This window comes from Podarcis muralis, chromosome 12, assembly GCF_964188315.1.
Source record: "Podarcis muralis chromosome 12, rPodMur119.hap1.1, whole genome shotgun sequence".
Taxonomy (NCBI): Eukaryota; Metazoa; Chordata; class Lepidosauria; order Squamata; family Lacertidae; genus Podarcis; species Podarcis muralis.
Window position 1 is genome coordinate 30,232,158 of NC_135666.1, and position 12,795 is coordinate 30,244,952.

The 12,795-nt window shown below is 42.8% G+C and overlaps 1 protein-coding gene across 12 annotated transcripts in view; it reads right to left on the minus strand.

Moving 5' to 3' along the window:
* Nucleotides 1-307: 307 nt before the first annotated feature.
* The window catches only part of ICA1 (islet cell autoantigen 1), a 67,635-nt gene continuing 55,147 nt past the window's right edge, over nucleotides 308-12,795 (minus strand). For 9 of the 12 annotated variants that reach the window (XM_028749640.2, XM_028749643.2, XM_028749648.2 and 6 more), the window contains 3 exons: nucleotides 7,621-7,893; nucleotides 2,444-2,539; nucleotides 773-1,252 (listed from right to left, as the gene is read on the minus strand). In XM_028749640.2, coding sequence (XP_028605473.2) covers nucleotides 1,131-1,252; nucleotides 2,444-2,539; nucleotides 7,621-7,893 — 491 coding nt within the window. In that variant the 3' untranslated portion in view covers nucleotides 773-1,130. Of the gene's footprint in view, nucleotides 1,253-2,443; nucleotides 2,540-7,620; nucleotides 7,894-12,795 lie in introns of all 12 variants that reach the window. The other 3 variants (XM_077936973.1, XM_028749651.2, XM_028749647.2) reach the window with 2 other exon arrangements.

Consider the following 12,795-nt stretch of genomic DNA (forward strand, 5'->3'; position numbering starts at 1 on the left):
CAGAGGGCCTTTTCAGTAGTCACACCTGCCTTGTGGAAGGCCCTCTCATCAGATTTCAAACAAGCAACTATATGACTTTTTAGAAGACATCTGAAGGCAGCCCTAAGTTTTTAACATCTGAGGTTTTATTGTGTTTTTATTATTTTGCGGGGAACCACCCAGAATGGCTGGGGAAACCCAGTCAGATGGGTAGAATATAAATTAAATAATAATAATAATAATAATAATAATAATAATAATTTATTATTAAATCATGATTGCATCCATTGAATTGCTCCCATTCCCCATGACAAAGGTCCAGCTACACTTTTACTTTTTGTCAAAACCATCTTTATTAAAGGAGAGTGTCGCGACAGAACATGTGTGTATGAAACTAGCTTTGATGAAAAGTGCTTTGTATGGAAACCATGATTACTGTAAATACACATGTTGGCAAAGTCAATACCACCTGGTCTCCAATTGCCGAAACTGCTGGTACAACTGAACATGCCTGGAGGATGTAGTTTGGGCAGTCGGCTTGGACTTATACAATGCCATTTGCCTAATAATTTAAAATTAGAGAATGAGCACAGTAGATTCATAGATACTCAAATATAATTCTCTAATAATTAGCCCCAGAGTATAGATTTTTCACTATGGATACTAACAAAAGAAATTATAAATTAACATCACAGCAGTATGTTATATACTACTTTCTAAATGGTAGTATCGAATATACCACTGGGTCATGCAGTCTCCAGTTACATGATTTTGTTTTGATTTACACAAAGAAAAAGATATAAAAAATAGGTTTATTATTTATATTTCACTCTTGAGTTAGCTGTGGCACTCTGCCTGCCAAGAGCCAAGTTACAGCAAGTACACTAATCTATTCAGTAGTCTTCTCTAAATCAAAACTTCGTTTGGTACATTCACATACAAAAAAAGAAGTTGCAAACTCTTTGTACAAAACAAGAGCAAATAACTGTTACCTATAGAAAGGGGTTAGGTCAATCCCTTGATTTTATTAGAATGGCACAGAAGTGAGAAGTAAGTCGTACAACAGTAAACTGATCTGGTTTTAAACTCTTCTAAAGTCCCAAGAAATGCATTTTTGAATGGTGAAGTGAGAGTTACCACAGGCAGACAACTCATGCATTGAGCAATTCGTGTTCTTTATCTGTTTTCCCAACTGCATCTGGGTTGGACAAGGGGTCCAGATCAGCAAAGAGGCTAAACCAAGCCGTTAGATCTTTAGAGGAACTTGCAGCTTCTGCAAAAAGGAAAAACAAAGACAAACAATCCCCAAGAAGTTAAGATTTTTGCTTGACAGTTTTTTAAAATATATATATATACTAATGCTGACATAAACAAACATGGTATGGACTTAGAATGCACTACTAAAGAAAATATGTAGTATATACCTGATAGAACCCATATTCATGTATTGCTTTTGACAGAAAATTTAAATATTCTGCAGTTATTATTTCATTTCTATATTTTTTTTATATTTTTTAGAAAAATCTCAAAGCGGTTTACAGCTCTATATTATTTATTTATATAATTTGCAACACACACACTGCCCTTAAAGTTGACTACAATAAGAAAAAACTCAATATATTGCAGTAAAATATAATGGAAACTAAAGCAGCATAACTGGCAAGTAAAAACAAAGATATCAGATAACAGCAGTAAAAATAAATTAAGAGGATCTCAACTGCCATTAAAACGTCATTAAGAACACAAACAAGAGATTGGGATGGGTTTTTCTTGAAAGATAACAATGTTGCTCAGAAAACACATTTAAAGAGGAAGTTTGATAATTTAGGAGCCATCACAGAGAAGGTCTTTTTACCAATTAGCCACTTCCCTGGCTCCTAAGCACAGGGACATCGGAAGAAGAGGAGGGTGGCCCACAAACTCCCTCAAATGGTGGATTGGCTCATGGTTTCTCCATTCCCAACCACTTCATAGCATTTAAATGAATTCATCTTCACTTGGATGAGCCTTTGGAGGTTGTACAAAAATGGAAAGGGAGCTCACCAAAGACCCAACACTGGGAGGGCCCTAAGGGTCCGTTCTGCCTGCAGCCAGGAGTACTTGAGTTCATAGAGCGTCTCTAGAAAGGGATTTTGTCAACACAGAGTGTGACCAAGTGATGACCCAGTGGAGTTTTCGTTACTGAAACAAGACATCTCCACTCAAGTCTTGACAACATTTTAACGTCAACCAACAAGCAAGCATTGATATTCAAGTGCCGATTACTTAAATAACATGCCAATTAGGGCACAATTAGAGGATAATTCCTGAAAGGAAGCCATTCTATGTAAATAGTTGTGAGACTACACACACACACACACACACACACACACACACACACACACACAACCAAACACCTGGAAAACTCTAAGCTTTGTATTGCTGTGTTGGTGCACACACAATCAAAGCGTAACGTGTTTGTCACCTTTCATAGGTGTCTTGTTGACGGTCGTGTTCAGGCTGTTGGATTTCTGGGCGGTCTGTGGGACAGGCGTAGGGCTGATGCTGCTGGCTGCCCAACCTAAAATTCAATAACACAGTTGCATTTCTGTCAATCAACTATAATTACTTAACGAGCTCACACTGCTCACGACAGTAATAATTGACGCTTGAACTCTTCTGTTAAAAACAAATTCTAAAAATCCTGTCCTGATCTGTTGCTTTACAGCTCTGGCTTCATTGCTTTATGTAGGTCTTTACATTTTGTACTTTGTATTATGTTACTTTAACCCCGTTGTAAATTCTTCTTGTGTACTTTGGGATAGAAATTAAACAACTCTCATTTCCTTACAGGTTACTGCAACAGAGTTGTATTTCAGTCTGCTTTTTTGTTGTTTTTTGCATTCACTTTAACTGTCTTGCTTGCTCCATCAAATCCATTCATCTACTGAAACTAACAGTACAACTTGTTTTGACACTTGATATTTTTGAAGTTGTTAGCAGAGCTCATGAGCAGATCTATCTGCTGACTGGGAGTGGGGACCTTCAGACTGCCGTTTCAAATAGTGAACAGGAGTCAATCCAGCCTACCGTCTGGAAAAGGCTCCCACAACAAACAGGCTCCAGCCCTTCTGTAATAGATCTGCTAGTATTACTACTAGCAGTTCAGGTGCCTGACATGTGCCCTATGGGTCTGTACGTTTGGTCCAAAAGGGTGGTTAAGAAAAACTTTTGAATAATGTTACAAAGTAGTGTTCTCCATTGCTAATACAAGCAAAGTTTACAGGGGAAATTGGCCTTTGGGGGGAAAAAATTGGTGCTTACTAGCTGGCTGCTCAAAGAGCAGCTCATGATATGACTAGACGCAAGATTATCAGTGAGACATTAAGGAAACCAAACCTCCCACTCTTCTGCCAGCAACTGTACAAATGTGGAAAAGGTGAAGCAAGCAGTCATTCTCTTGGCCTCAATTAAATTTAAAAATGGAAGCAACAGCTAGATTGTTCAGCCACAGAAAAAAGCTCCTGTACACATAAATTAAAAATGATTCCTATAATTATTATTATCAAAATGAAATACAGGTAGGAATGGAGAAAGGGATTGCCTTTTTGTTAAAGCCGTCTTTGCAGTTAGAAAAGTAGCCAGAGGAGGCAGTGACATAATCAGTGGACTAACTGAAACACACTCAGATCATTTGTTCTTTTTGCCTTCTTTCACCTGCAAAGGGAGCCCTTCAACAATAACAGTTTCTTGCAGTACAATAGTGCCTGGAGGACCAGTTGAAGACTGGGAATAAATGAGTGCAGTAACAATACAGTTTTAAAGGTGGACAAAACAGACTAAAAGACAAAGGCTGTATTTACTGGATAAAAGACTAAGGGAACAGGAAAATATAATTAAGACAATTTCCGGTGGATGTAAAGTGTTCCATATATTCTTAACCCATGTCTGAAGTGAAGCATGCCTGTATGATGCCTGCCTCCTTGCTGGTCAATGGGGATTAGCAGGCATGCTTAGTTGAAAAATTGCTGAAATGTTGTGCACAGGCTGAATTCAGAGGCAACACAAAACCACAGAGTACTTGGGTAAACCATGGTTTGTTTCAATGTCTGAACTTGAGCTTCCCCACAAACTGATCTGGTTCAGATGTAACACTGAACACTGGGATCTTCAACTGTGGTGTTAGCATAATCGTAGTTTTTTATTACATCTGAAATCAGCTTTAAGATGATTTAATCCCACTAAAGTAAATGAGATGGAAGAAGCCTAACAGCTCTTAGGACACCTCCATTTTTTTTAAAAAAATATATCAGATAATCAATTTAATTGATCAGCAATAACTAACGAAGTGAACACAGTTAGGAACCTGACTAAGCAGAAGGTTTTTCCAGTCTGCCAGAATTCTTTTGTATAGCATTGTTTGCTCCAACGTATTTTATTATTTGTAAATGCTTGGGATTTTACCTGGAACCTTATACAAGCAAAAACATCTGCTCTATTAACATATGATGCCATCAAACATAATTAATAGCTAGATGGGAAACTGAGACACAAAGCTAGCAACCTGTACATAACTGCTTTGATCACACAACAGTTAAGTTCTCTAGTTTACTTAACAGGCATTGTGGAATAAGGCAGTAATTTGCAGTTGAAGAAGACTTGTTTTCTGCCAGTCATACGCTAAACAGATCTCTGAAAAATAATCCTAGCAAAGAGACATTTTCAATTAACAAGCAAAGCCTGTGTACTTTGGAAGAAAACCACTTACATTACTAGGAATGGAAATTCTGAAAAATAGTTGCCACGGTTGGCTCCTCAGCCATGCAAAATGAGAGGTTACTTGCATTTATAATACACCTTCAATTATTTAACAGGGCATAGCTTTTACTGGTTAACTTAGAAGGAAAACAACCTCTCTCCATATTGTGCTGGATGTCATAGATAACCAATAGCATTGCAAACAGTTGTGTTCTTTCTGAAGGGAAGTGTGTTGGCACTAAACCAAGGAGACATGAACCCCAGCCCTTGCTCCGCCCTGATCTCTCTCATTGGCCTTGGGGAAGTCATGCTCTTTCAGCCTGGGGTCCCAACCTGCATTATGGGTTTCTTAGAGAAGGAATGACATAATTGCATTTGGCAAAAAAGAAAGTGTTCTGCAAATGTCGTAAATAATACATTTCCCCACCAGCCGTTCCTTTAAGTGATCTGTGACTGTGTTGCAGCCTGAACTGCGTAACAACAAATGTACAAGACTGCATGTTCGAAAGAGTTGGGAAGAGAACAGGCCTGTAGTCCAAACTGGGTGTGGTGTGGTGGGATACAGCAGCCTTCTATTCAGGGCAAAAGCAAGATTCAAACTAGAGACCTCCTGGCTCACTATTCAGTCTTTTAGCACCAAACCATATGCGATGTGGAAGATTTGTGAGCAATAGTTTTCATTTAAAAGTAGCTGATCTACACTGGGGCCACAGTGCTGGGGGAGAAAGGTCTAACCATTCCCCATCTGTGCCATTTCCCGATTTAAATCACACTCATCCAAAAGCAGCTATTTGCCACAACAATATGCAGGTATCACACATCTCTCTCACTCACTAGCTGCTTTTAAATTTAATTGCCCTCCCTACCCTTGGTGATAAAGGTAAAGGTACCCCTGCCCGTACGGGCCAGTCTTGACAGACTCTAGGGTTGTGCGCCCATCTCACTCAAGAGGCCGGGGGCCAGCGCTGTCCACAGACACTTCCGGGTCACGTGGCCAGCGTGACATCGCTGCTCTGGTGAGCCAGAGCCGCACACGGAAACGCCATTTACCTTCCCGCTAGTAAGCGGTCCCTATTTATCTACTTGCACCCGGAGGTGCTTTCGAACTGCTAGGTTGGCAGGCGCTGGGACCGAACAACAGGAGCGCACCCCACCGCGGGGATTCGAACCACCGACCTTTCGATCGACAAGCCCTAGGCGCTGAGGCTTTTGCCCACAGCGCCACCCGCGTCCCCTACCCTTGGTGATAGTTTGTAATTAAAAAAGCAGCTACCAACAATCATATGAGATCTTGTTCGCAGATCTGCCCCACTGTGCCTGGTTTGCCTCTTAGTGGCTTTCCTACGCCATATCACCTTAAAAATCTGAGTACTTCGATTCCATTAAGCATCTGCACTACGCTAGACAAAGAGGCCAGATATGCCCCTGTCCACAGGCCTATTAAGCCAAAGTGCTTGGATTGAAGCCATTGAAGCCTCACTGATGACACGCTCCTATTTTAGGCATGCCAGTCTTGACAAGGTCCCTTTAACAACAGCTTTTTTTATTGCTACTCCAGGCTCTACTATTTTCTTCTACCTGAGGAATGTCAGAGGAATAATTTTCCCATCAACAAATGACAAGCAAACCAGCCCACGTTAACACCCTGGAGGAGTTAAGAACCCTTCACACACGTCATCCCTTCACTCTAAAAATAATGAGACAATTTTTTCCTTTCACCCTCTACGCCTCCCTCCCACAACCACCATCTGCCCAAGAAACAGCGGAGAGATTAACATAGAATATTGGCAGCAAGGAGGCTGGTCTGCTGTGCACGGAGCACTGAAGCAACAAGAGCTGCAAACTAACAAAGCATTTTCATTCTGAGCCTGTTGTGCAGATGCATCTATTTTGCAGCACCAGAGTAGCCAACTGATACTTCAGGCAGGGTAAAAATAGGGAGAGGAAAATGCATAAATGAGCTTAGTGTGAGTAACCCAAGGGAAGGAGCTATTTCCTGGAAGGCACACCTACAAACCTCATGGGAGAGTGTTAGCGTGACTGAGAGAAGAGACCTGATTCAGATGTAATGTTGGCTGAGACCTAGTTCAGCTTTATGTGAACAAGCCTACTTCCCTCCTGTCTGCATGGAGATTGTAAACATTCATTTCCATTTTAAACTAACTGCAATTTGTTGTTTTGTCTGAACTGGGAACTACAGTTAAGTTTCCCTATGCTTATCCAAAGAAGCCAGGATCAGAAGCCATGGCTTGATCCTGGCTTGTTCTGACAAACCACTGTTTATCCTAACCATAGTTTTTTTCCAATTTGGACAACACAACCAACTGGTTAGGTTAAAATTCCATGCTTTGCATGCAAATTGCCCCTGGTTCAATCCCTGGCATCTGTCGGTAGGGCTGGGAGAAACCCCTGTCTGAAACTACTGTCAGTCAGTACTAGAGACAATACTGAGATCGATGGACCAGTTATTTGATCAAGTATAAGGTAGTATACAAAATTAAATAATAATAAGAAATTATCTCCTCATGGTTGTAAAGGGAGAGGGAGAGAGCACTTAAGCTCAAGGTTCATGCACATAACATTATCCTATGGTTTAGTCAGAGCTTTTCAAACTGTGTCGCGACATGTTAGTGTGTTGGCTGCAGTATGCAGGTGTGTCATGCAATTGCTCCCCACGCTCCTCCCGGGGTTGGGGGGGGGGGATTACTGCTTCACAAAATGATGCATGTTTAAAAAGTGTGTCACCAACATAAAGTTTGGAAAGCTCTGGTTTAGTGGTTATGGCTATACCCTCCCAAGTAAGTATGTGTCTTTGTTCACATGCATTCATGCATGGCACAGTGCTTGGCATCAGGTTGGTGGACTGAGCCCATCTGTTTGCTAATCAGCCTAAAATAAACCTACCTTGAAGGGAGGACTGCAAGTCATTCATGTTTTGGTCTAAAAGCTGAGAAGGAAGGAAGCCTGACGCTGATGACTGATTGTTCTCCATTTCTCCTGCGGAAGAGCTTGTGGGCATGTCAGCAAGTGGGTCCTCTCCAAATACAGCTGCCCACTCTCTGCTGAATTCGCCGTCGTCCAAAGAAGATGCATTGAGAATCTCGTTCAGTAATACCATATCATCCTTATCAGTAGCCTCAGTCTCCAAAGAATTTGCAAGCGGGTCCATTGATGCTGCTGGGAGAAGGAGTACCAAAGCAGAAAGAAATCAGAAAAAAAACCCCAACAAGAACAGAGGAAGATGCTTAAGGAATGCCCATTCAGATCTACCAGTAGTGAAGGAACTATAGCTCCGCAGTACATGCAGAAGGTTCCAGGTTCAATCTCTAGAAGTCCCAGTTAAAAGGAACAGGATAGACCTTTGCTTGAAACTCTAGGCTGCTGCTGCCAGTCAGAGTAGACAATAAGGGATTAGCTAAGAGACCTGGTATAGGCCCTAGAGCTGAGGCATAGATAAAATAATTTTATGGGGAGCACCTAAACTAGATGATCTTCCAGTTGCACCTCTCATTCCTCACATTCTGGAATTCAGTCTGGACATTTATGATTTCTCACCTCTCAGTTTAACCTCACTAGATGCCATAGTTCATGCAATAACTCATGTTTTGACAGTTATTTAAAATGCAGACACCTCCAGTGGGGTACACCCCCACTTTTCCAGATATAAACCAGATATTTCAACAAAAGAACTACTTTGACCAATGATCCAAAATGATGAAAAAACCCTTTCCTGCAGAAGTCCTTATCCTTGTTGTAATAGAAATGGGATTTAATATGGACAAGAAACAGAAGGTTCATGATGGATTACCTAAAAAAGGAAGAGCTTACTTTACAGTTACACTATTCCTACTGAGCAAAGCATTCCAACCAGGAATTTTGCTGAATGGGGTTGACCTTATGCTGGCTCAGATGTCTACAAGATGAAAAATGAAGGAAATACATAATGGAGAAGCATAGAATGCCCCCTCTTCCAGATGACAAGTAAACAGGAAGGGAATATGACTTGGCTGCTTTACCAGTGTAGAAGGCAAAGAGATACAGTGATTCATTGTACTGTACATTGATTATGTGCCCATGCACTGGAGGGGCAAGAATGGATGCTCAGGGATAACAAACAGTGTCCAATCAACCACTGTTGGGCAAAAGGAGTTAAATTTCAGCATGTAGAAAATTCTAGGTAATAATAATCCTCCTTCAGAAATGGCAAAGTCAGCTATGGAATTTGCTACCACAATTTGTGGTGATGGCCAATAGCTTGGACAGCATTAAAAGGGAATTAGAGAAAATTATAAAGAATAAAGCTATCAGGGGCTACTTGTCATGACAGGTACAGGTAGTAGACCTCTGAATACCAGTCACTGTTGAAGGGGAAGGGAGCTCTTGTGTTCATTTCCTGGTTATGGGATTCCATAGGCATCCCATTGGCCACGGTAGGAGAAAGCATGCTAGACTAGCTCTTCTTATGGTCTTAGGAAAACTCAATGAGCCAGCAAATGAGTCACCAAAGCCTACTGCTAGCCAATCATTTTACTTTCCACCTCCCTCTCAAGGAGACAATGGAAAGAATGGTGGAATCTTCAGAACTCTCCACTACCATGTTCCCCTAGCCTCTTTGAAATACGGACCAGCTCTCAAAAGTGAGTCTCACCATATGGGAAGTTTTAAAATAGCAACTCCATGGGAAATGGACATGTGATTCTACCCTGAGAATCTGTCCAGCCACAATGTTTCTTCCCCTTCTCTAGAGAGCATGTTTGTGGGAAGAACTGTGCGGCAGAAATAACCCTGACCACCTCACCAAGACATGGCTATCCACTCTGTTCTGGATTGATGGTTTAGTTTTAACTTGTTTTATTGTATTGTATCAGCTATATTCAGATGTTAATGCACCCTGGGACATTATGATGAAGGGAGGGCAAGAAATATAGCAGACAATGCACAACAAGGTTACCCGTAAGACCTCCTGTCCCTGTAAAGACCTGCAAGATCTGTAGAACATCTAGGGAAAGTTTATTCATGGGCACTGCACCCTACAGAATATAACAGGGTGGTAACGCAGCAAAGGGCCCCTTTCTGCCATTGCCCCTGCATTCCAGAATGCATTTTCCTCTGCCATACGTGAAGCATTATCCATCCTTTGCTTCAGAATCTTGCAAAGAAGTTTTCTTTTTGCCCAAGCTTTCCCTGACCAAAAGAATACACCCTGTTATTACTGTATTCCTGCTTTTATCTGTTTTCATAATATATTTTTCCTAGTTATTATAATCCCTTCTTACTGTTTTTATTACATTTTAAATTTTTATATTTCTGTACAGATTGTTTACATATTAAGCAGTTCAGAAATGCTTTTAAATCAATCAATATTTATTCACACATCCAGGGGTGTTCCAAAACAATTTGCAATAATAAAAATACACAATGCACAATAAATTTAATAAGTCAAGACAAATATGATATGCTTTAAAAAAAAGGTCATCCAAAAGGGCGGGGGGGACAAGGATCATCAAAAGCAACACAAATTATCCATTCACTCCGTACAAGGTGAGCATCAGTTGCTGCCAAAAGCCCAAGCTCTCCATGTGCCTGGGAGAATAAAAATGTGTTTGATGCTGGAATTTGTCTGATGCCATCCTTGCCACAACTTCGGGTTCACAACAGTTGGCAATGCCAGTCTGGCCAACTTCATTTCGACCTACTCATAAGGAAGCATACTCCAGGGGGCTGTCACAGCTGAATTCTTTCAGAGAATGAATTCCATCTACTATTGGAACATTTTTCTACAGTGAATTTGAAGACTGAACACTGACCTCATTAGAAACTGAATTTAGCATAACCAGCAACATACTTCTCCATTTTTCCTCAAACATGATCTCTTTCAGAACGTGAGCTTTGGAACTGTACATGCTTTTCATTTCAGTGCAACTACCTGAGGCCCCAGTAGGTCCTTTATCTGGCATTGCTGCTTTTCGTCTTCTCCAGAAATTGACTTTTGAAAAGAAGAGTTTATTTGGGAGGTGTGATGGGACAGCAGATGATCAAAACTCCCAAAACATTGCTGTTGGAGGCAACCTGGTACCCATCAGATCTTTTGGACAGCAATTCCCATCAACCCCACCCAGCTTAGTCAATGGTGAAGCTGTAGTTGAAAACATCTGGAGGGAACCAGGGTAGAAAAGGCTACTGTCTCCAAACAGGCATGAAAGTGCTCGAAGCTTTGCTCCAAAACTGCCGCAATGAGTATGATGCTAGGCATTTTTTGAAATCTTCCTGTCATTTGAAATCTTCCTGTCATTGCTTCATCACTGTGGAGCTCAGTAGCTTACCCAAAGTAAGTGGTAGTATGTACAATAGGCAGCTTTCTCTAATAAAAGCCTCAGCTGGCCAAGTAACCTCCCCTGCACTTAAATTATCCACACATAACACAGCAAGGACTCTCCTGTGTGAGTGTCTGAGGGCCCTGCTCCTTCCTGCCACTCACCATCTGGCCCAGGGCGGGGCCTGAAGGACTCACAGGGACTGCTGCGTTCTGCTGCCCAGGAGGACTCTCCTGTGTGAGTGTCCGAGGGCCCTGCTCCTTCCTGCCACTCACCATCTGGCCCAGGGCAGGGCCTGACAGGACTCACAGGGACTGCTGCGTTCTGCTGCCCAGGAGGACTCTCCTGTGTGAGTGTCTGAGGGCCCTGCTCCTTCCTGCCACTCACCATCTGGCCCAGGGCGGGGCCTGAAGGACTCACAGGGACTGCTGCGTTCTGCTGCCCAGGAGGACTCTCCTGTGTGAGTGTCTGAGGGCCCTGCTCCTTCCTGCCACTCACCATCTGGCCCAGGGCGGGGCCTGAAGGACTCACAGGGACTGCTGCGTTCTGCTGCCCAGGAGGACTCTCCTGTGTGAGTGTCTGAGGGCCCTGCTCCTTCCTGCCACTCACCATCTGGCCCAGGGCAGGGCCTGACAGGACTCACAGGGACGGTTGCTGTCACTGCTGCTGCGGCCCAGGGGGATCCGGTGGGGCGCAGAGTTCCTTTTAAAATGTTTTAAAATTTTCCTTTTCCTTTTATTTTTTTGTATATGTGGGGACGGGGATGGGGGTGGGATGGATGTTTAGTTGGGAATTTGTTTGATTTTAATGGATTTGTAATTTTTATAGTTTTTCATTTGTATTGCTTTTTGTTTTCTGAATTTTGTTTGTTTGTTTGTTTGTTTTTGTTTTTATTGTTTTAAGGTCTTATTTTGTTCTTAAGGGGAAGGGTCAGGGCTGCCGAGGAGTGGGTCCCAGCCAACAAAATGGCTGGGGTATGTTCCACAGAGGGGGATGCGCTGGGACAACCGATCTCAGTGATCACGGGTAGGAGGAGGAGTTACGCTAAGACCAGACCATGTCATTACAGAGGAGGCAGGTTTAGTCGTTGTCTGAGGACTATCCCTGCCTCCGGGTCTGGTCCTGTCCGGACGGATACTAGAATCAGCAAGGGATACCCACATAGCCTGAAGGTGCTGCTGTGCAATGCCAGGTCAATGATTCATAAGACCACTGCCATCCATGACTTGATCATGGATGGAGGATTTGACCTGGCTTGTGTAACAGAGACTTGGTTGGATGAAGCAGATGGGCCTGTTCTTGCCGCTGCTTGTCCACCGGGTTTCTCTTACGCACAGCAACCCAGGCCTTGTGGGCGGGGAGGGGGGGTTGCAGTGATTTTTAGGAAGTCATTAGTTTGCACCAGGCGTCCTGTTAGGAAGACCTAGTTCTCTGAGTGCATGTTCTGGAAGTTGGGCAATAGGGGCAGTACAGGATTCCTTTTGGTGTACCGACCTCCCCGCTGCACCAAGGATTCCCTGCCCGAGCTGCTTCAGGTCGTGGCGGATGTTCTCCTGGAGACACCTAGTTTGGTTGTCCTAGGGGATTTTAATATCCATGCCGACACGACCTTGCAAGGGGCCGCGCGGGACTTCGTGGAAAGCATGGCCTCCATGGGGCTGTCCCTGAATAACTTTGGCCCAACCCATAGCCGCGGACATGCCTTGGACCTGGTGTTTACCTCCATGGATGTTGGTGTTCTGACACTAAATAAAAGCGAAACAAA